Raw genomic sequence first — 20,393 nt, forward strand, 5'->3', positions numbered from 1 at the left:
TGCTGAACACGATTTACAGACAAAATTGTCTTTTTGTAGCTTTTTTAGAGACGAAAAGCTAAACCCTTAAGAAAGTTAAAGAAGCAGCTCAGGCCTGTGAGAGTCACGCCTGTTATTTTCCATTCCCTTTTTCGTCTAAAGCTGAGTTCACATCACTATTGGGTGATCGGAAAAGTCATGACACATTCTTTCCATTTTCCTGTGCAAAAACGCCACCACGGCTTTCCTAACAACCAGTGCGAGGCTGACTTCCCAAGGCCCTTCCTCGTGGGGTCTCGACCACGGAGAGAAACGGGGGGGGTCTTTGAAGAAGGCTCTTGGGGAAAGTGGAGCAAGACGCAGAAATAACGAGGATCTAGAGGTGCCCTAGATATAAAATACCGATGGCAGCAGTGACAACGAGGAGATTCCAGTCTGAACTCCAGATCAGAAGGCCCGTGAGCAGTGGCCCCACCCCGCAGGGCAGTCAGAGAAAACCACTGAGCTTAGCATTTGCGCGATGAAAACAGCAGCTCTCTGTGTACAGCAGGCCGGCTGCTAGGTCAGCAAATGCCCACGCCCACATACTTAGTGAGAGTGTGTTCGAAGTGTTAGGACGAGGGAGCCCTAAGAGGCTGGGATGCAGCGTCCAGCCCTCTGAGGGGACACCGTGCTGGAAGCCCGCCTTACCTCTCTGGGCTCAGAGACTTCCTCTCAGACCGAGCACTGGGCATCTCCCGTGCCCATGTGTGTGGGTGGCCCACGGGCTTCCGCACAGCGCAGGGAGCAGAGGCGAGCCTCCGGAGGACAGTCACTCCCCCTCGGACGAGGTTCCCCATGACGGTAGTAGTGGAATTCTCACAGGGCTGCACGGGAGGGCTCAGCTAGCAGAGGACTTTCTGCATGGGCTTGGGGGGAGACCTAACGGTGTCATCGATCGTCCCCGCCTCTCCCAACTGCAGTATGTTCAGTGCCGTGGTGAAAGTGGGGTGGAGGCCACTCTGTGGGGATATACCGTGCTATCCCTGGTGTCACTCTGAATTATTTCCCTGATGGTCTCCTCGGTTTGTCAGAGGAGTTGGATGTGCCCCATGAGAGTGAGAAGGTTGTGCTCATCGAAAATTGTCCCAAGTGTCTCAATAACCCGAGCATGGGGATAAACAATGGGACAGCTAGGTGGAAAACTGAGGTGCATCTAGCCCCCGAGCCTTCCGGCCTGTCAGTACTGACCTGCTCTCATGTCTTCCGGCCAGCGAGGGCCTTCGCTGATGGGAACCCCGAGCCACGAAGGCTTCAGCTGCTGTCCTACCACTGCGCAGTTGGATAGCACTGCCTTGGGATCATCAGCAGTGGAGCGATATGGACTGTTACAGTGTCATATTCCAAAACCAACGGATCACACAGGAAAAAAAAAGACAAAAACATCCACTCGAATCAGGAAGAAAAAACTCCTTAAATCCACTTTTGCAAGAACTTGCCAGCCTACCCAGGGGCCAGTGATTTGCAAATGCCTTTGATAAATCCCCAAACAGTGAGGCTGAGCCCACACCAGGTTCAGGAGAGACGAGTCTTTTCAGTGTCACCTTCCACCCACCCTCACTCCGGGGCTCCAGTTGCACGGCTTCCTCGGCCCTCAGAGAAGCCCGTGCTCCAAGCCTGAACCCACCAGTCTCCCTGGCGCTGTCCCCTGTAATCTCCACGTCCCTTCTTGTCCCGTACAGCTCATCTCCAGGTACTGACCTCACCTGGCCACTTCCTGAGGACAGCGTCCCGGCCCCAGGCTTCACGGAAGATTGTAGATCCCTCCCCACTCTGCCCCGGTCGCTAAGCCAGAGCGGCAGGACTTATGCAGCATTTACCCATGGGTAACAGAAAGAGCGGATCCACTCAGCACTGCACGTTTGTAGCGAACCCCTCGACCGGAACCCGGCGCCATGCTGATGGGACGGGCAAGTGGGAGCCTTCAGAGCCTCAAGGTGCACAGAGACTGGTCAACGACGTCCAAGGCAAGATGGCTGTCCTTTCGCTCTGAGCTGGGGCTTCAGACCCTAGAACATTAACTCCGAGAGACTCCAGCTCTGGCCAATGGCATTCCAGTCTTCAAAATCCCGACATTTTTAACAAATATACACCTAGAGCTATCACTGAGGCATCTTCTCATAGCTTAAGAAAGCTTTCCTGTATTAAAATTCATCTCTACGTAATAGCCATTAACGTCCTCCACCCGGCAGGCAGGTCAACGCGATCCCGACGCAGGCTCTGGGGCACGGCGGCCACTCCTTGCAGCTCCTCTGGGGGCTGCGGCCGTGAAAGGCCGGGCCTCCGGCGTCCTGCTTGTACCAGGGGACAAGACCCGTGCGCCACTGGGTGAGCTCCGGCCAGGATCTGACAGAGGGCCCGGGGGTGCGGAGGGCCCAGCAACCCCGCTGTCTGTGAACACGAAGATGACTGTCCAGGGAAGTGAGCAGTGCATCCCTAGGGGGTCTGCAAACTCGAGTAAGCAGGTCCTCGCCCTGTTCTGACTCAGAGCAGCCAGAACAAACACCCGCACACACACACCTGTGACCCCGGGGCGCCCTGGGGCACTGACTGGAGAGCACGCTGCAGCCCGAGTCAGCGTGCTTCTCCCACGTCCGAGCCTGTACTCCAGAGCCTAGGCCAGGGCCCCCGAGGTCCCGAGGGTCTGCGCACCGTTCTAGGCATGGGGACAAATCTCCCTCCTGGGCATTAGTTAACTTGTTTAATTCTACATAGATGTTAAAGTTCGGGGAGGGGGGCTACCTTTTTATTCTAATTTTATTTCTTCCATGAGAGAGAGGCCGCCCACACATGGTCCTCAGACCACGACCCACGCCCGACCGCAGCCACTCAGGTCACCCCCACGTGCAGGCACCTAGCGGGCAGAGGGAGACCGCGTACTAGGACCCGGCCCTTCCCGCTTGGGCCCGGAGCACACCCAGGAGAGCACAGGTGCATCCCTTGCTGCCATGGGCCGAGTTCACCACACCCCTGTGCAGGGGGAGAGGGGAAAGAGAGACCGTGGGCTGGCCGGGCCAACGTGGCCCTGAGGACAAGAGCTGACAGTGAGCCTAGAATGCAGGTGCTGGGAGGACGGACTAGGTCCCTTCTGTCCCTCCTGTGTCCGCACTGACAGCAAAGACTATGAACAGCGCTGCACCCTCCTCCACCCTCAGCCCCAGGGACGCCCCGTTCCGGGGCACAGTCATGTGGACACTCCGAAGCCGCTCCTTACAAGCCGCCATTTTCAATGTCTCAAAAGCTTGTGGTGGAAAAGCCTGTGGATTAAAATAGATGTCACTGGGGAAAATGTTTAAATTTCAAGGTTTGAAAGTGATTTTGAAATAGATATGCCCTTTTCAAGTCGAGGCGGAAAAGCGACACGATCTATAAATTATAGAGGAATCTTGCTCATTCACAGAGGGTCTGGAAGGGCTGTTGCCAATGAACGAATCTCGTAAACAATGAAACGGCATGAAGTGTTGGCTGAAGGGCAGCCTCGCTGAAGGGGCGGGCGTACTCTGCTGCGGAAGATGAGGGAACAGTCGGCCACTCCGCAGGGGGCTCCAAGAGCTCGCTGAGAAAGCGGGCTCAGTGTTCCCTCACGGAGTCGCTGGTGCATGTTGTCCCATAGACTGCTCTGCAGCAATTAGCGAGTCTGGAGGCCACCCGGCCTTCCCATGTCTCAGACGAGGGGTCGGTCCCTGCATCCTAGGGCCACCTTGCGTACCCGTTCCAATCCCCTTTTATCAGAATTTTTAAAACCGTCCACTCCTCTTGGCCCGTCCATGTAAGCGCAATGCTGTTTCTCAAAGTGCGCGCGCAGCATGACGGTTAGATCGGGGCTGTGGCCGTCTACGCCCGCTTCGTCCACAGAGACCTCGGCGGCCGGGCGCTGGCGGGCTCCTGGCCTCTGCACGCAGCCAGCTCTGGCCGCCATCGCAGCCTCCTGCGGACTGCACCGGGCATAGCCAGCACTCAGCTGGCCCACTTAGCACAGAGTATGAAACTGCTGAGAGAGCCAGCGGCATTTCTGTCCCCATCAGGAGCAAAGGGGAGACGGGGTCCCCAAGGAGACAGCTGGAGAACAGCCGCCCGCACACACAGTGACCAGGTCTCAGGGTGGTGATCCTGCAGTGCATCAGTAGCAGCTGTGCACACACATGACACATGTGCACACACATGCACATGCATGTACACATGTGCACACACACCCCACTTGCACTTTATCCCAATACTGACTGCAAGTTCTATCGCTTCCTTTTAGCATGTAGGTGGAGGAGTCTGCACACCAGCATCAGGTCGGTGATGTTGGAAGGCTTCACTGCCCAGGTCAAGGCTGCCGTGCAAAGAGGAGGAGAGGCGTGGAGCCACCCACACACGGGATGGGAGTGGCAGGCCCAGGATCGGCGGTCCAGCCTGAGATTCAACATACACAATTGCTGACGGGCCTCAGTGTCAGCTTTAAGAGTGCTCAACTTTGTGAACTTTGTTTAAAATAACAGAATAGGGACCAGCAGTTGGCATAATGGCTATGTCGCTGGACTCCCATGTAGCCAACCGCGGTTCACGTCCCGGACCCGGTGAATTAAACTCACGCTGGGCGCGTGTGCGTGCGTGCCCAAGATCCCGAGAGAATAGAGGAGAAGGGATTGCAGCGTGGCCATACCCCCTGGGGGGGTGATTTCTCGCTTTCTGTCTCTCTGTCTGTCTGGAGAGCGCGCGCGCCCTGTAGCAGAAACCTCTCCCAAGCATTAGCAGAGACCGCCCGCAGGCTTCCAGGCACTCTGCCTTTGATTCCCACACTTTCCTTTCAATCGCATCGGTATGTGCTTTTCCAAACCTGATGACAAAATAGTATCTTATAAGCCTGGAGAAAAGTCAAGGTTGAATGAGCTAAAGTCAAGATCAAAGACACTTAATTAAAATAATAACAAAACAGAAATAGGAACATCAAATAATGTGGGTGAGGATGTGAGAGAGACGACCAGACTTGGGGTCTGAGTCTCTGAGACCAAGCGCTCCGGGTGCCGCCAGTCCTCCTAGCGACGAGGACGGGACCTCGGAGCAGGCGGGGCACAGCCCAGGGCACTCTACCCAGGGGGCGCGGGGAGCAGGCGTGCATGTGACTACACAGCCACGAGTGCGATGCTCAGACTGTCCCTGCTCCTGCCTCTCCCTGCTGGGTGTCCTTCATGTGGTGGGAAAGCACACATGTGCACTACCTGCCTGCCTATTGGTCCACGCTCACACACACACAGTCTCACACTCACACTGATGTGCACCCACGCTCACACAGACACACTCAGACACACATGCAGTCTAACACACTCACATACATATACACTCACACACAGTCTCACGCACTCAAACAGGTGCACACACTCACATACACACACACATGCACACACAGTCACACACAGAGACATATACACACACACGCACACACACACACACAAACACACACACACACACACCAATTCCCCACAGTACTGTATAGAAAATGGCAGAATTGTGGGTAGCTTTACACTGGAAAACGCGTACCTCTATAGACCTCTGCCCTCCCCGTGTGAGCGAACGACAGAAGGGACGCCCACAGAGTCCCACCTGCCGACACCCGGCCTCGGGCCGCGCAGAGGCCACCAGCAGGACTGCGGCGTCCCCGGGAAAATGCTCCTCTGTTTGCTCAAACTCCACTGTCCCTGGCTTTGCAGTCAGATACTCACTTTCCAGGGCTTTTCAACGTGACCTCACTCTTCCCAGCACTCTGGAGCATGCTTTCAACGCGAACTCGGTTACTCACGATGCCCACATGTAACAGCGGAAGGAGAGGACTTGCTAATTTCTTTTTTTTTTTTTAATTCTTTTATTTTGGAGAGGTTTTTGCCATAGGGCACGTGCACTTGCCAGACAGACAGAGAGAGACAGAGATAGAAACCGAGAAATCACCCCCCAGGGGGGATGGCCATGCCGCAACCCTTTCTCCTCCATTCTCCTCTCGGGGTTTTGGACATGGGACATGCACGCACATGTGCCCGGCGTGAGTTTAAGCCACCAGGCCTGGGACTCGAATAGCAGTCGGCGACGTGGGAGTTCAGCTACATAGCCATTACGCTAACCGCTGGTCCCAGGACTTGCTAATTTCTGACTGAGTTCACAATTTTTCCACGAAAGGCAAAATTGGCAGATCTCAGCTGAGGCCAAGACCGCGTGGCCAGGGCTCAGCTGCCCTATCACTTGGCCCCTAAGAGTCCTCGAGCATCTCAGGGAGGTTACGCCGACCCACTGCAAGACACCGAATTAGACACGGCTCTCCAGGGACATGCTCCAGTCCAGTGAGAAGCGCGTCCTGGCTTGGGCAGCCTCCTTGGGCCGGCGTGGCTGGCGGCGTGCTCCCCCTCGACTCAGTTCTTTCTGTGGCTGTCGCTGGCTCTGACTGTGGCTTCCCCAACCCTTGGTTCTGTTGGTCCAGTGGCCCAGGCGGGCACAGCCAGCCCTGCAAGACCAGCCTGAGTCTGGGTTCGCGCTTGCCCCGGGCACCTGTCTGTGCAGGGTGAGCGCGGGCAGGAGCTTCTGAGAACCTGGAGAGTCAGACAGGGATCCTCTTCCTCTCGTGATGGTCCCGCATGTGCTCGCAGACAGGCTGCCCTGTGGGGAGAGGCGGCAGGCCCTGGCCTTCCACGCTGCTGCCCGAGGCCGCTGGGGTGTGCCTTTTCCCTCCAGAGAAGATGGCTCTCCTCAGATGTCTAAAAGGCAGTGTGGAAAACGTCAACTCTTTGGGAACAGAGAGGCTCTCTGCCTTAAAACAGAAAATACTGGTTTAGCTCCCTCACCGCAGGGTTCCTGGGAGACAGGGGTCTTGCCCTTTTGCATTAAGAAGAGTCCTTGTAAAAATAAAGCAACAAATCCATTTCTGACAGGCATTTAAAACCCTGGCACTTAGACGCTGGCCCGTGGCTTCTGCGTTGACTCTAGATTATCAATGTTCTGCCGAGGGCCAGTGTGGACCGCGTCACGGCCGTCAGTCCTCAGCCGACTCAGTCCTGGTGGGCTCGCCGTGCTTCGTTTGATCCTGCCTAGACAAAGCAGGGCCACGGAGCAGGTGCTCGGCCTGAACTGCAAATGCCCCCGTCTTTAAGGAAGATTTTGTAAGAATGTATTTCGTATTTCGAGTGATGGCTCGCCCCGAGAACCCACATGCTAGTGCTCGCTAGACTCGAGAACACCCTTTCTCCCCGGGCGTCCTTCACTTGGCGCGAGGGTGGCGAGCCGACCGGACAGCATTCAGGTGATGGGCCCAAGGTGTGGACGCGGGAGGGAGAGCAGGTGCCCAGGGAAGGAGGGGCAGGGCGGCCATGCCCTCGTGGGGGAACCACCAGCATCTACAGCACCGAGAGGGACACCAGGTGGAGCCGACGCCCAGGCTGGATTCAGGCTGCGCTCCGCCTTCGGGGCTTGAGGGACGACAATGGGGACCTAGGAGGGGCCATGACCCGCACCAGGTGGGCTCAAAGGACACATAGCAGCTATTTCAAAGCCTGACTTACAGGGACCCCTGCGGCATTCACAGGGACACACGCCTTCGAGGTCGACAGTATGTCCCGAGCTCACCAAGAACAGGCCAGCCCCGTGCAGTATGGCCTCCACGTGCATGGATTCCGTGACCATGGTCGCACTAATGACACTGTCCCCGACAACACGGCTCAGACTCAGCTGCCCCAGGGACGAACGGCACCTACAGAGATGATGGCCTCCCCGCGAGTTCCACAGGCCCCGACCCGCTGGCAACCAGGGAAGCCCAACAGGACCAAGGGGCAGTCATGCGGCCCCTGCAGGGCGGTGCTCGGCCCCTGCAGCCGTGGTCCATGGGCAGCTCCCTTAGAAGTGGGTCATCGGAACAGGATGTCAGCCACGAAGGTGCAAGGGCAGAGTCCTAAAGCCGAGAAGGCAGACCTGAACGCACGCCCGTCACAGGAGAGACCGTGCGTCCCAGGAACAGGTGCTCTGGCCTTGAGAGGCCCCTCACAGCCAGAGGAAGGATGAGAGGAGACCGTCGGTGTAGCTGGGAATGGGGGAAGTGAAGACCATGTGCTCCCGAGGAGGGACCCATGGCCTGCCCAGTGGGGGCTCTGGATACGTGACACCACCTCCAGCTGGGACGAGAGGGACACAGTGGAGGAGGGCGATCTGCCAGGCGCAGACTGCAGCTCACACTGTAGTGCGGACCGCATGCTCGCTGGGGCCAGCCCCGGGATCGCCACCCCCAAAGCGATTGTTAACCGAGAGACAAAGCACGTCAGCCCTCAATGTCGCTAATGTCCCTAACAAACGCTAATCTTACTTGTTCTCAGGTTTCTGTAACTGCCAGTGTTTCCGATATTTTGAAATGTTTTTTCATAGGTTTAAATCATGAGTGAGCGAGGCGAGCGTGCAGCATCCCGACACTGGGCAGGCGACCCTTCCCCGTGGCCAGCCCTGACTGTGGGCACACATGCCTGGCTCGCTCGGGGACAACCTGGGTGAGAACCAGCAACCCCCCCGCAGGCATCGGCCTCGCAGCACCTCGGGCTGCACCCTCACCACCGCCAGCCCCGGAGGACGTAGGTTGGGGCAGGTCCTAACTGACCACCTGTTACTGAGATCACACCGGAGTTCTGGTTTCCTCTGCTCATTTTCACATGGCCACGCCCTGTGCAAAGCCACACTGCCTGGATGGGGGCGGGGGGGCCGATGGGCAGCGGGCAGAGACAGGGATGAGGTTATGTTTAACTCACAGTGGGACCCCAGCCTAACCAAGGTGACACAGGACCATATTGCTTAATGTGGCCTGGCCGGACACAACGTGACCCTGGCAGCGAGGGCCTAAGACGTGGCAGCCTTCCGGGGTGAGCTCTGCCCTCGGGACTCCAACCAGGAGGGCAGAAGCCTGCCCTGAGCATGGCCCGGGAGGGGCCTGGGCGCGCCCTGCAGCCAGCTCTGCCGTCCTGGTGCCCGGGTTGGTCAGCCTCGGTGTCTGTGCCGCTGACCCCCAGCAGCCGTGGCAGGGCAGGCTCACCGCCCACTCACGGGGTCTCCATGGCCCTTGTGGGTGTACGGTGGGCTACATGAGTTTCAGTGAATGACCACTTTCCGTTGCACTGGGGGTCTGGTTCTGCAGAGGGGCAGCAGCTACCTGGGGTGTGCTCTATTGCAAACACCCCACTACCCAGAGCAGGCTACCGGGGTGGGGGGGGCCAGATCAAACGTGGGTCTGCTGGGGGACTGTGGCAAGGCCGGACTTGACTCTCTCGGGCGAGGGAAGACTGGGACCGAGAATGGGTGTCCTGCACGGTGAGCTGGCTGGGTCACTGCCACGTGACACACCAGGCCCAGGCTGTGGGGCCCTGACCGTCCCACAGCCTTGTCCCAGTAAGGCCACACAGTCAGGCACCCCGCCATCACGACCAGCCACACCACCAACAGCCTTTCCTGACCAATGGCTCGAGTCTGTTACCCCCATAGAGCTTCCCCGGGCCGTCCCGCTAATGCAGGAGAAGACAGGTCTTCCTCTAACCCTGGCCGCCCAGCCTCACGCCAGCTTGGTGCTTGAAGAGCCGCTACCCGGGGTTGGGGTGGGAACACAGGCCGGATTGGAGCTGCCCCTGGCCCAGCCCCGGCCTCACCCTACAGGAACGCCCACGGGACTGCTCCCCGGTGGTTGTTGCTCAGAGCTCCCCACCTGCCCAAGCGGAGCGGAGCAGCCGTCCTCAGCCTCCGCTGCAGGGTGTACACCTGGCCAGGGCTGCAGGGCGGCGTGCGTGGCCTGGAGGTGCAGTGCCCGCGCTCAGTCTGAGGAGTTGGCACCTGTGTCTGAGGAGGGGACACCAGCCAGCGTGTGGGAGAAGCAGCACAGAAACAGAAGGGAGGGCTGAGCTCGACACCGAGTGGAGACAGCCCTGACCCGGGAGAGCGGCTCACGCCCTGCCGCCCAGGTGAGGCTGGGCCCTGGGAGGGGGCGCAGTTCACGAGGCAGTGACAGGAAGCCTGGCGCTCACGGCTCGAACCCCAGAGCTCCCTGCAGACAGTAAAGGACGGTTCCAGCATGGTCAGACGGGGCAAGCACCAACCGCCATGGCAGGGCACCGAGCAGGGAGGCAGTTACCCAGGACCCAGGCCCCGTTCCCAGGGGCTCGCAAGCTGCCCAGGTCACCACACACCCGCCCTCCGCTCGGCCGCTCCCACACCCACTGACCGGTGTTCCCCTGACCTGCAGCACCAGCGTGCCCTCCTGGGCCTGCGGGTCCCGAGGGACTGGGTAAAGATGGGCGCCCTCGCAGCCTACCCCTTTCCCTGGGCATGACACACTTGTCCTCCACACAGGGTCGCAGCCGACCCCTTTCCCTGGGCATGACACACTTGTCCTCCACACAGGGCTCCCGACTGTCGCACCAGCTCCTTCTCTTCCAGTGACAACCTTGCACACCCTCCAGGAACCCTCCTGCCTGTCCGTCCCACTGTGCGGCCGGGATGCTGATCATGCACAGAGCTCTGAGCCCTCCCACGGGCCTCGCCCTGCCCTCTCCATGCCAGGAGAGGACCCGTCGCCTCCTGCATGCGTCCTGGGAGTGAGAAGAGAGGTGGGAGCCGCAGCCCATGTCGCCCGAGCCCATCGAGGACTCCTGCGACGTGGCTGTGTCACTCTCGGGGTCTTCCGGGGCGGCCACTGCAAGGCCATGGTTGTGGGAGCTATTCCCTGCTCTTGGGGACACTGAGTCCCTAGACGGCCACTGGCATTTCTGAAAACGAGTGGGGAAAGGCAGACAAACTGCCCCAAGACGTGAGGCGTCTCACCCACGGCCCGCTCCCACTGTCCCACCGCAGGGACCAGAGCCACTCGGCGCATCAGGAATGGCCTCCAGACGTCCCTTGGACACATGTTAAAGTGATGTCACAACTCAGCAAATCAGGTAGACTGCAGACACGGAGACAGGGACCTTAGCCATGGATGGGATTCGAACACACGCCACAGCCTGCGGGTGATGCCTGGTCAGCTCGGCGTGCCCCAGCAGGGCTCCCTGCCTGGCTAGATCGATATCACGCACATGCGCATCCGCCAGCCGCGGACTCCGCGTCCTCCCAGGGCTCGGCCATAGAAAGTGATTTAGTGCTTTCAGCTCGACAGACACTGCAACGAACACTGTGATTTATAAAACAAATGGCTATTGTCCTAAATAAGTCTAACATTCTACAGACCTGAGGAAATAGAGTTAACTAAAGTTTTAATGCTCTTCGCCTATTTTCTGCTTAGCAATTTATACAGGCACACATAAGCAATTCAACTCCGAAAATACAACGAAATTTATAGCCGGAACCTCCATCCGTAATTTCCCTAACCTCGGGCTGCTCTTGGCATTTGTTAGCACATGGCCAGCCCCTGCGTGCCCTCCCCCCGGCAACGGGCGCTGCTTACTGGGTCCGTAAATCGCCATCTCCTATCAGAACGCTGTGCTAACTGCAGGCAGCACACCCTGCGCGGCATGCGGTGGCATTTCAGAATACATTCCTGGCTTATCACAGAAGTGGGGTGCGAACGGGGGAGCCTGGGCGCCCCTGTGAAGCTGCCCTCTCTCGGGCTCGCTCACGGTGAAGACAGTGTGATAACAGTAGATGGGATACGCTCATTTAATCTTTGAAACGCCCTGGCTTAGAAATGTGAGTGGAATTCACAAGGGCTGATACTAACGCTTGTCCATTTCATGTTTTGCATGCACTTAAGAAAGAACGGCCACAACCAAGAGGACAAAGGCCACTTGGACAGGATTAAGGAGCGATTGCTCAGGGCCTGGTGGCTGTGTGACATCTCCCAGGAGACCTGCAGGTGCCGAGGAACCGTGCACAATGGCAGGGGCAGTTTCAGTTCCTGTAACGAGGAGGCCCCTCAATAGAGTGATGGAGATTAATAACAGACTGTCCTTTCACACGTGACGGGATTGTCAGCAGCCTAGTGCCCCATGTGGACCAGCCTCGCCTGATCACTGGAGGGGTTGGCTATTCCTGTGCTCCCACAGAGGGTGGCTGCAGCAGATGCAGGCTGGCCGTTTGGCTTCACCGAGATGCACCGCCGAGGCCACCAGCGTGGCTACACCATGTAGGGCAGGTCCCCCGCACTGCAGTGGCTCCAGTGACACCGGGAGGGTTCTAGACCCACTGCTTGCCAGGGTCTTCCAGGCCTCCTCAGCCTCTCGCATCCATGCCCTAACCTCTCCTCTCTGGCAAGACCCCATGCACCCCTTCTCCAGGAAGAGGCTCAGGGCAGCCTCCAGGAGCCCTTGCTCACAGCCAGCCCAGGCTTCTGAGGGCTGGCTGAGGGAGAGTTCGACCCCTGAGTTGGCTGCCACCAGCAGAGTGGCCCCCGTTAATGTCCAGAGTTCAATGGGCAAAATGCTTTTGGAGGGAAAATGTTTGTCACCGTGGACCAAAACCAATGAGCTTGCCGGTTCAATGCACAGTCACACATGGTATCAGCACCCCGATTCCCAGAGGTTCCCCATAACCCAGAAGCCAGGCCCCATATGCCTCGCCTCCCCCCGTCAGTTTCCGACAGAAGAAACTTTCACGAATGAGAAGTGACAATTTTAATGCAGTGACATCATAAAACGACTCAAAATGCATTTTCATCTCCAAAAGGCCACTATAGTGGCACTCAGACTTTGCTGGATGGACCCACCTACCTCATACGCAGAGACTCCACACGTGCACAGGTGAGTGTGTGGACGTGCAAAAACACGACTGTCTGCAGTTTTGATTTCAAAAGGACCTGTAGCTAGTTAATTCAGAGTGTTAATTTGCACATTTGCCAGTTATTTAAGTTTCTCTGCTGTGTATACTCCAAAAACAAATGAGAAAAGTTTAGGAAGAGGAACCGAACTCATTCCTAGAAGACGCGGCAGAGTGTAAACCCACACGGGGCGTGAGCTCGCAACCGCGTGGTCAGGCTAGGCTGACCGTGTTGCTCTCCAGCTCGGCTTACCCTCACTGGCAATTTTAGACAAACACGCAGTCAGCCCTGCTATGCGGAGCAATGCGGGCCGGGCCGTGTTGCTCAGCGTGGTCTCACACCGTCGTGCATAAAGGCTATCAGGGCAGCCACATTGGAGGACGGCGCCCCGGCCGAGGGTGTCCCCGCTTACCAACAGTTACTAACGAAAGCCTTTTCTCCCCACCGAAATGTGCATGGCCTTTCAGAGACGCCCGTGTGTCAGACTGGCCGTTCTAGAACAGCAAGTGCAGTCGGCCGGAGGACGAGAGCGCACGCGTGGCTTCACTGTGGCGCAACTCACAGCTGAAGGAAAAATCTGGCGGAAAGTGGTTTTACTGACTGGCGAGTTTTCATTTTCTCTCAAGCTGAATCGCAGTTTGCTAGTACTGCTCAATATATACCCAGAATTTTAGATTAAGCAGTTTTAAAATAAAATACTTCTGATTGCAGAAATTAACGGAAGCTCGTTTTAAGAAAACTTGAAAAGCAGAAATGCAGGCTTCTTGCTCTTCCTTTCGTTTCTGTAACTTACACCTCTTATGCCTTACACTTTTCACTAGGACAATCCATTTCTGGTAGAAGTCACTTCTGACAGAGAGAGGGAGAGACAGGCAGACAGACAAAGGACCCTTCAACAGGGTCCCCATGCCACCATCTCCCTAGTCCTGCCCAGGCGGATCCCGGGCATGTGTGTGGCCCTGGGTGCTCGGAGAAGTGCCGGGGTTCACTCAGGACCCTCCGGTGTGGCCCACCGGTGTCACCACTGTAGCACCTGCCCCTGCCCAGGGTAGGCTCCTGTAGAAACAGACCTTGGTGAACTTTTTGATTTCTAGTCACCAGAGGGTGTGTTAAGTCACCAGAGAGACACAGACAGGGTGAGGGCGCACACTCAGTGTGGCAAAGCCACACCGAGATCGTTCTCCTCCATTCCCCATCTGGTCGGTATGTGGGCATGCATGCACACGTGCCTGGCGTGCACCAAGCCGCCGGGCTGAGACTCTCCTCGGCCATGTGGCATCGACCCCCTTCACTGCAAGGCTATGAGGCCCACCCCACCGTTTATGTCTAAACAACTGGCACCCCGTCTTTGTATCAACTCACACCAATAAACATCGTAACCGCCATTGCCCAGGCTAGGGAAGAGTGTCCATCCTCCTGCCTGTCCAGGCTTGGCCCTCCTTCTCTGGACGGGTGGTGCCCTCGCTGCTTACACGTCAGCGGACCTGACCGCGCCAGAGGAGAGAAGCTTGAGCAGCGTTTGGGAAGGCTCGCGCTCACACAGGCTCTGAGAGGTGCCCGCCAGGAAGGCCGGTCTATACGCTCTGCACACTGATGGCACAGTTCTTGAGGACTGTTTTTTATTCCTTTTCTTCAGGAGAACGTTGTAGTTACTACTGGTCTTGATTGAGAAGAAAATCAATATAATAAACATAGAATATCAGTCTAAAAGTATACAGAAAGAGCCAAAGCAACAGCAGTGTTTCAAATGCTGGAGGAAACAGATCATTGAAATGTGAATAAAATTAAATAAGCCTGCCAATATTAATATAATGGAATTAAGGCATTAAGTGAATTAATGATGACAGGTTATAGTGATAAAATTATTTTCAAAATTAACTATGTCAAAAAGGCTTTATTTCAAATGAATAGGAAATTAATGTTTAGCTCTGCAGTTAAAACAGTTTCAAAATAACTAAATATAGGAAAAAGATAAACTATAAATAAATCCACTTGTTAAAAATAAAAGACAAAAAAGATATGAACAACATAGTTAGTGAAGATAATTAAATAGAAAGATTTTGAAATTTGTTTGAGTAAATATATTATGTTTTTAATGAAATTTTCATAAGAATATTTATTTAACCATGGTTAAAATCCTCACTTAAATTCAACACATTTAGAAGTGTGGATGTACAAATGTTATTACTGTGGAGAGGACATGTATGCTCTCAGAGAGACAGAGACAGAGACAGAGCCCCCGGCGGGGCGTGGGACCCCTTCCCTCCTGCATTTCCTGTTCCCACCAGTATCCAGGGAGCACACAGCTAGCATGACCCTTCAACTGCAGGGACCAGGATTCGAACCACAGTGAGCCATGTGGGCCCAGCTCCTAACACACTGCCGGTAACCACAGCACCCTGGGCCCAGACAGACGGCAACTTTTTTTCTTTTTTGATGTATACCTTTTATTTTCTTTAATTTGCGATAGGGTGTGTCTCTTGCCAGAGACAGAAAGAGGGACCCTGGGAAATCGCCCCCGGGGGAGAGCCACACAGCAGTCTTTCTCGTCCATTCATCCCTTGGGGTGGGGCATGCACATACACACGACCCATGTGCTCTTCAAGCTGCCAGGTTCGGGACTCAAACCCATGAGCTGGCCATAAGGGATCTGGCTGCCTTAACCGCCACACCACGCCTGGCCCTTGATGTATGACTTCACAAATGTGCTCCTCTTTTTAATCTCTGCCAAATACTAGTTGGGCCAAGGAGATGATAAGAAACAGTAACGCCTTGCTAAAAACCAACGATTACACGCAGCTCACAAAACCAGTCACGGTGTGAGGGCATTTCACTACGATCAGGAAAAGGAAATAAAGTGCCCTAACAGGACCAAGAATGACACCAGTAAACGCCGTACTGAGTAGGACATATTTGAACAGAGGTCAAGTTAAATATGCTTTTGCCACAGGTCATGTACAGAGAAGAAGGAGGCAGAGAGGGAGAGGGCAAATCACCACAGGCAGGGCGGCCACGCCCGGTCCTTCTCTCCACTCTCCCTGGGGTCTCAGCACACAGGCAGGACGGCCACGCCAGGTCCTTCTCTCCACTCTCCCTGGGGTCTCAGCACACCGGCACGAGGACGGCCACGCCCGGTCCCTTCTCTCCACTCTCCCTGGGGTCTCGGGCACATAGGCACATGGGCTGGCGGTGACTTTCAGGTCACCAGGTCCAGGACTCAAACCGCGGTCGCAATGTGGAAATCCAGCTTCTCTAACCACCACATCACCCGCTAGCCCTGATATAAGTAACTTCAATAGGTAAATAAAATTTAAAGTAATTTAAATTCTGAGAGTATTTGTAATAATCTTGTAAATGCATTCAGCTGCCAAAACAAACGAACAAGCAAAAGAAAACAATCTCAATATTTGGGAAAGCGAAGAAATCAACTAATTTCAATGACATGAATAGAATAACACACATGTACAGTTCTGTCCTGGCTTACAGGAAAGAGGGATGGCCACACAGATGAGTCTGGAGAAGTCCTCAACAATCTACCTTGCTCAGAAAACCTGGAAAAGTCACTTAAAAGATAAAGCGACCGGTACACGGGTCTTGGCTCTTACACAAACTGCTCCGAAATGCGGGGAATTAATGGAGGGCTTTTTAAGGTATTCTGTGAGAGAAAAGTCAAACTGATATCTAATGTAATAGAGCTTTAATAAAAAAAAAAAAAGAAAGCCAGGCCAATTTCACTTCTGAACATTAAATTAAGATCTTAAGTGCCTAATTAGTGGTTGCAGCTAAGCGATAGGATTAAGTTCCTCTTAGGGACACAAGGATATGTCTGTGTTAGTTTAATACACCATATAAAAAGCTGAATATGAGTAAAGCATTCTGTTAGATATGCTCTGATAAAAGGAGCTATGTACACATGGTTTCATCTATACCCAATGAAAACGTATCGGAAATACAGACACGGACTCTTTATAGTACAAAAGCAAATGAGATACTTGTGATAAACTTTATCTTATTAAAGGTAGGCTTGAACTGCTGAATCAGTAACACCATGAAACCCCAAAAATAAAAACCGAAGGGCGGTCTAATCAAAACACACACTTCGTATGCTTGATTGCAGGCTGAAGGCAGGCACGGCAATCCACAACCCACCCCTACCAGCACACAGCACACAGGTACACGGGGAGGACCGTCCCTCCTCCAGGGCGCTGGAACTCGAACCTAGCCCGCTGGGTGATCAGCTGGGTCAGGGTGGGACCATGGGAAGGACAGTCGGTGAGGACAGGAGAAACCTGGAGCCTGTCACGGGGTGTGGCAGAGAAGGGAAAATCAGACACTGTAAAGGAGTATTTTAGCCGACAGAGCCACTAATGTTAAGAGTGCATCTCTCTGAAGGTTGCCATTACTAATGTCCTTCTGTTTTTATTTTACTTCGCATTCTATAAATATAATAAGATGTGTCTATTTCTATAAAGGGAACAGAAATGAAGCAATTTTAAAACTTCAGAAAATATGTTTTGTTTTGGTAGTGATTTTTACCGAGGGCACGTAGACTCGCTTAACAGAGGGGGGGAGTGAGACATCGCCCCACAGTGGGGATGGCCACACCACAATCCCTTCTCCAGTCTCCTCCTGGGACCTTGGGCATGCGTGCACACATGCCAGCATGAGTTTAATCCCACCAGTTTCAGGACTCGAACCATGGTCGGCCCCGAGGTAGTCCAGCAATGTAACTGCTATGCCAGCTGCTAGTCCCGAGAAAACATGCTTTCTTAAATGGAAGGTTGTTAAAAAATATTGGGATCACACAGAATGGTGAAAATGAATATTACTGGGAATTAAAATCTCTCAAACTTAAAATTAATTAAAGCAATATAGAATGGTACACAATAGGAAATATTATTTAAACCTAAAGTGATAGTTCGTAAGTTCACAGACAAAAATACACGTGGTAAGCCCCACCTTATCACAAGGAAGGAGAGTATTCCTCAGTAATGACTTCCTTACTGTATAAAATGCCCTGTGCTCCGGTCTGTCCAGGAACGCCCAGTTTGTAACCTGTTTACAAGAATAATTGTTTATGGGGAACCAGCAGTTAGCGTAATGGCTATGTTGCTGGACTCCCACGTAGTCGACCGCAGATCGTGTCCCAGACCCGGTGGCTTAGAACTCATGCCGGGCGTGTGTGCGTGAGTGCCCAGGATCCCTAGAGGACAATGGAGCAGAAGGGATTGTGGTGTGACTATCCCCCCGGAGGGTGATTTCTTGCTTTCTGTCTCTCTGTCTCTTTCTCTGTCTGTCTGGTGAGCACACCCGCCCTATAGTGAAAACCTCTAAAAAAAAAAAAAAATAGAAAAGAATAATTGTTTATAGCATCATTTAGTATGAAAAATTACAGCCATCTGAGCCATGAGGCCTACCTGAGAAAATGGACAGAAAATGTATAAAATATAAATCTAACAAATATATTAAAATCTTAAATATCTTTATTAAAGATATCTAGACGTAAAACAGAAGGTTTTGGTCTTGAGAGGGCACCTGGCCCGTGTGTTGAGAGCAGGCGTGAACCGATGGCTATCCCCCCCAGCCTGCCCTGCCACTGCCGAGGTCCGAGCCGGTCCCGAGCTCCTTCGGTCTCAGCCTTCTCGTCTACAGGGAGGAACAGCAGCAGGGCTGTGTCAGAGGATGTTCTGAGGAATGGCGAGCATCTAGAGTCGTGCCTGGAATCCAGCAGGGTCCAGAGGCTGGCTGCCGTCCTCTGCAACGCTCGCGCCTTCTTTCCATTACAACCATTCTCGAAGGCCTTTAAAACTTCATTTGCTGGGGCTGGCAGGTGGTGTGGTGGTTAAGGGCGCTGGACTCCCACATGGGCGACCACAGTTCCACAGTTCGAGTCCCGGACCTGGTGGCATTCTCTCTCTGTCTCTCTCTCTCTCTCTCTCTCCCTCCCTCCCTCTCTTTCTCTCTCTCACTCTCTCTCTCTGTCTCTCTTGACAAATTAAAATAAATCACACACACACACACACACACACAAACAAATGAAATAAATAAATTTTAGAAAATTCGTCTTAAATCAGGACCAGCAGTTAGCGTAATGGCTATGTCACTGGACTCCTATGTAGTTGACCACGGTTCAAGTCCCGGACCCGGTGCCTTAAACTCATGCCAGGTGTGTGTGTGTGTGCCCAAGATCCCAAGAGGAGAATGAAGAAGAAGGGATTGCAGCATGGCCATCCCCCCTGGGGGGCAATTTCTTGCTTTCTGTCTCTCTGTCTCTCTCTGTCTTTCTAGTGCACACTCCCTATAGCAAAAACCTCTCTAAAAAAAAAAAAAATTCATTTGCTGAGAGAGAGAACTTGGTGTGCCACGATCCCTCTCCAGCCCACCAGGATGGTGGTGCAGGCAGGGGAACCCTCTCTATCCAGGCCCAGCTGGGATCTGAACCCAAGCCCTGCATGTGCCCAGCGCTGCGGCCAGCCCGCCCGCCTGCTTTGCCATGTCTGGGTCTCACGAAGCTCAGGTGACTGTCCTCACGTGGAGAAAGTAAACACCCTGGAGGGGGCTGCCCTCTGCGGAGCTCCGACACAGGCTCTCCCTGAGCCGAGAGCGTCCCGATTATCCGCCCTTCCTGGCAACGGCTCACTTGCTGTTTGGAATTTTCCAGTATCTCACTGTGGTTGCTTTTTAGCTCTGTGCTTTAAGCAGGGGCCCCACCACTCTTCTGACAAGTCCTGCTTTCCGCATTCACTATCATGTGGATGAAGGCATCCAGTTACCTGTGGACCTAGCATTGCTGGAGGGCACTCTGGCGGGAGTGTCCACGAGCCTTAGGGCTGTCTCAGGTGTGCTGTCACAGGTGTCCCTTCTAGAACACTTTTGCCGTATCTCCTGGAGTACTCGTGAGAGTCTCTCTAGGAGAGAGCAGTCAGTGACAGGACAGGGACACGTGCAGGGTGACTGGCAGCACCCGACTGTTCCTCCAAGGGGCTCCGCCAGCACGCACCTCTGCCAGGCCTGCACTGCTGCAGGGAGGCCCGTGTGTGTCAGGTGACTTACCTCGCTGGGTGTTAAGTTGCCCGCACTCCCACCGCTCACCTAACTGAAATCTGTGTCCAACCCCACAGCCCAGCCCTGGCTCTCCCCGACGTTCCAGCGGACTCGGAGCTAAACCCAAGGGCATCACCTCCTGCTGCATGTGGCAGCCAGTGACGTCTCCCTCAAACCTCCGCCCTTCTTCGCAGAATGAGGTCCGAGGTACGCACGGTGTGCACGGTGTGCCGCGGGCCCTACATACTGCCTGAGACTTCCCACATCCCGTGAGCCAGTCCTCCGGTATCAAGCAATGCAGCTGCCACGCGTGTGCTCCGCGCGCTACCCAGGGCAGAGAGGGCACACGGCGTGGCCTTCACAGGTGTCACAGCCTGTCCTCCCCTCGAAGGCAGCGGCCCCGAGGAGGCGAGGATCCCAGACTGCGGGGAGACGCCATGTTACAGATGGAGGGAAGCAAGTTGCACGGGCGTGAAACGGAGCGGAGAGCAGCACGCGATGGTGGTGGACGGAGGAGGAGGTACAAACGCCACTTCCTCGATTCACACAGCTTTGTACTGAGCGGGACACGCTGGTGGGACGGAGGAGGAGGGAC

At 54.7% G+C, this 20,393-nt stretch overlaps 1 protein-coding gene across 1 annotated transcript in view; it reads right to left on the reverse strand.

Moving 5' to 3' along the window:
- Positions 1 to 1,198: 1,198 nt before the first annotated feature.
- LOC102486681 (pro-neuregulin-3, membrane-bound isoform-like) overlaps positions 1,199 to 20,393 on the reverse strand; it is a 50,059-nt gene continuing 30,864 nt past the window's right edge. Inside the window, exon 3 of the mRNA XM_027776791.1 lies at positions 1,199 to 1,343. Within this exon, the coding sequence (XP_027632592.1) occupies positions 1,199 to 1,343 (145 nt within the window). The remainder of the gene's footprint in view (positions 1,344 to 20,393) is intronic.

This window comes from Tupaia chinensis, unplaced genomic scaffold (genome assembly GCF_000334495.1).
Source record: "Tupaia chinensis unplaced genomic scaffold, TupChi_1.0 Scaffold138080_1, whole genome shotgun sequence".
NCBI classification, from domain to species: domain Eukaryota; kingdom Metazoa; phylum Chordata; class Mammalia; order Scandentia; family Tupaiidae; genus Tupaia; species Tupaia belangeri.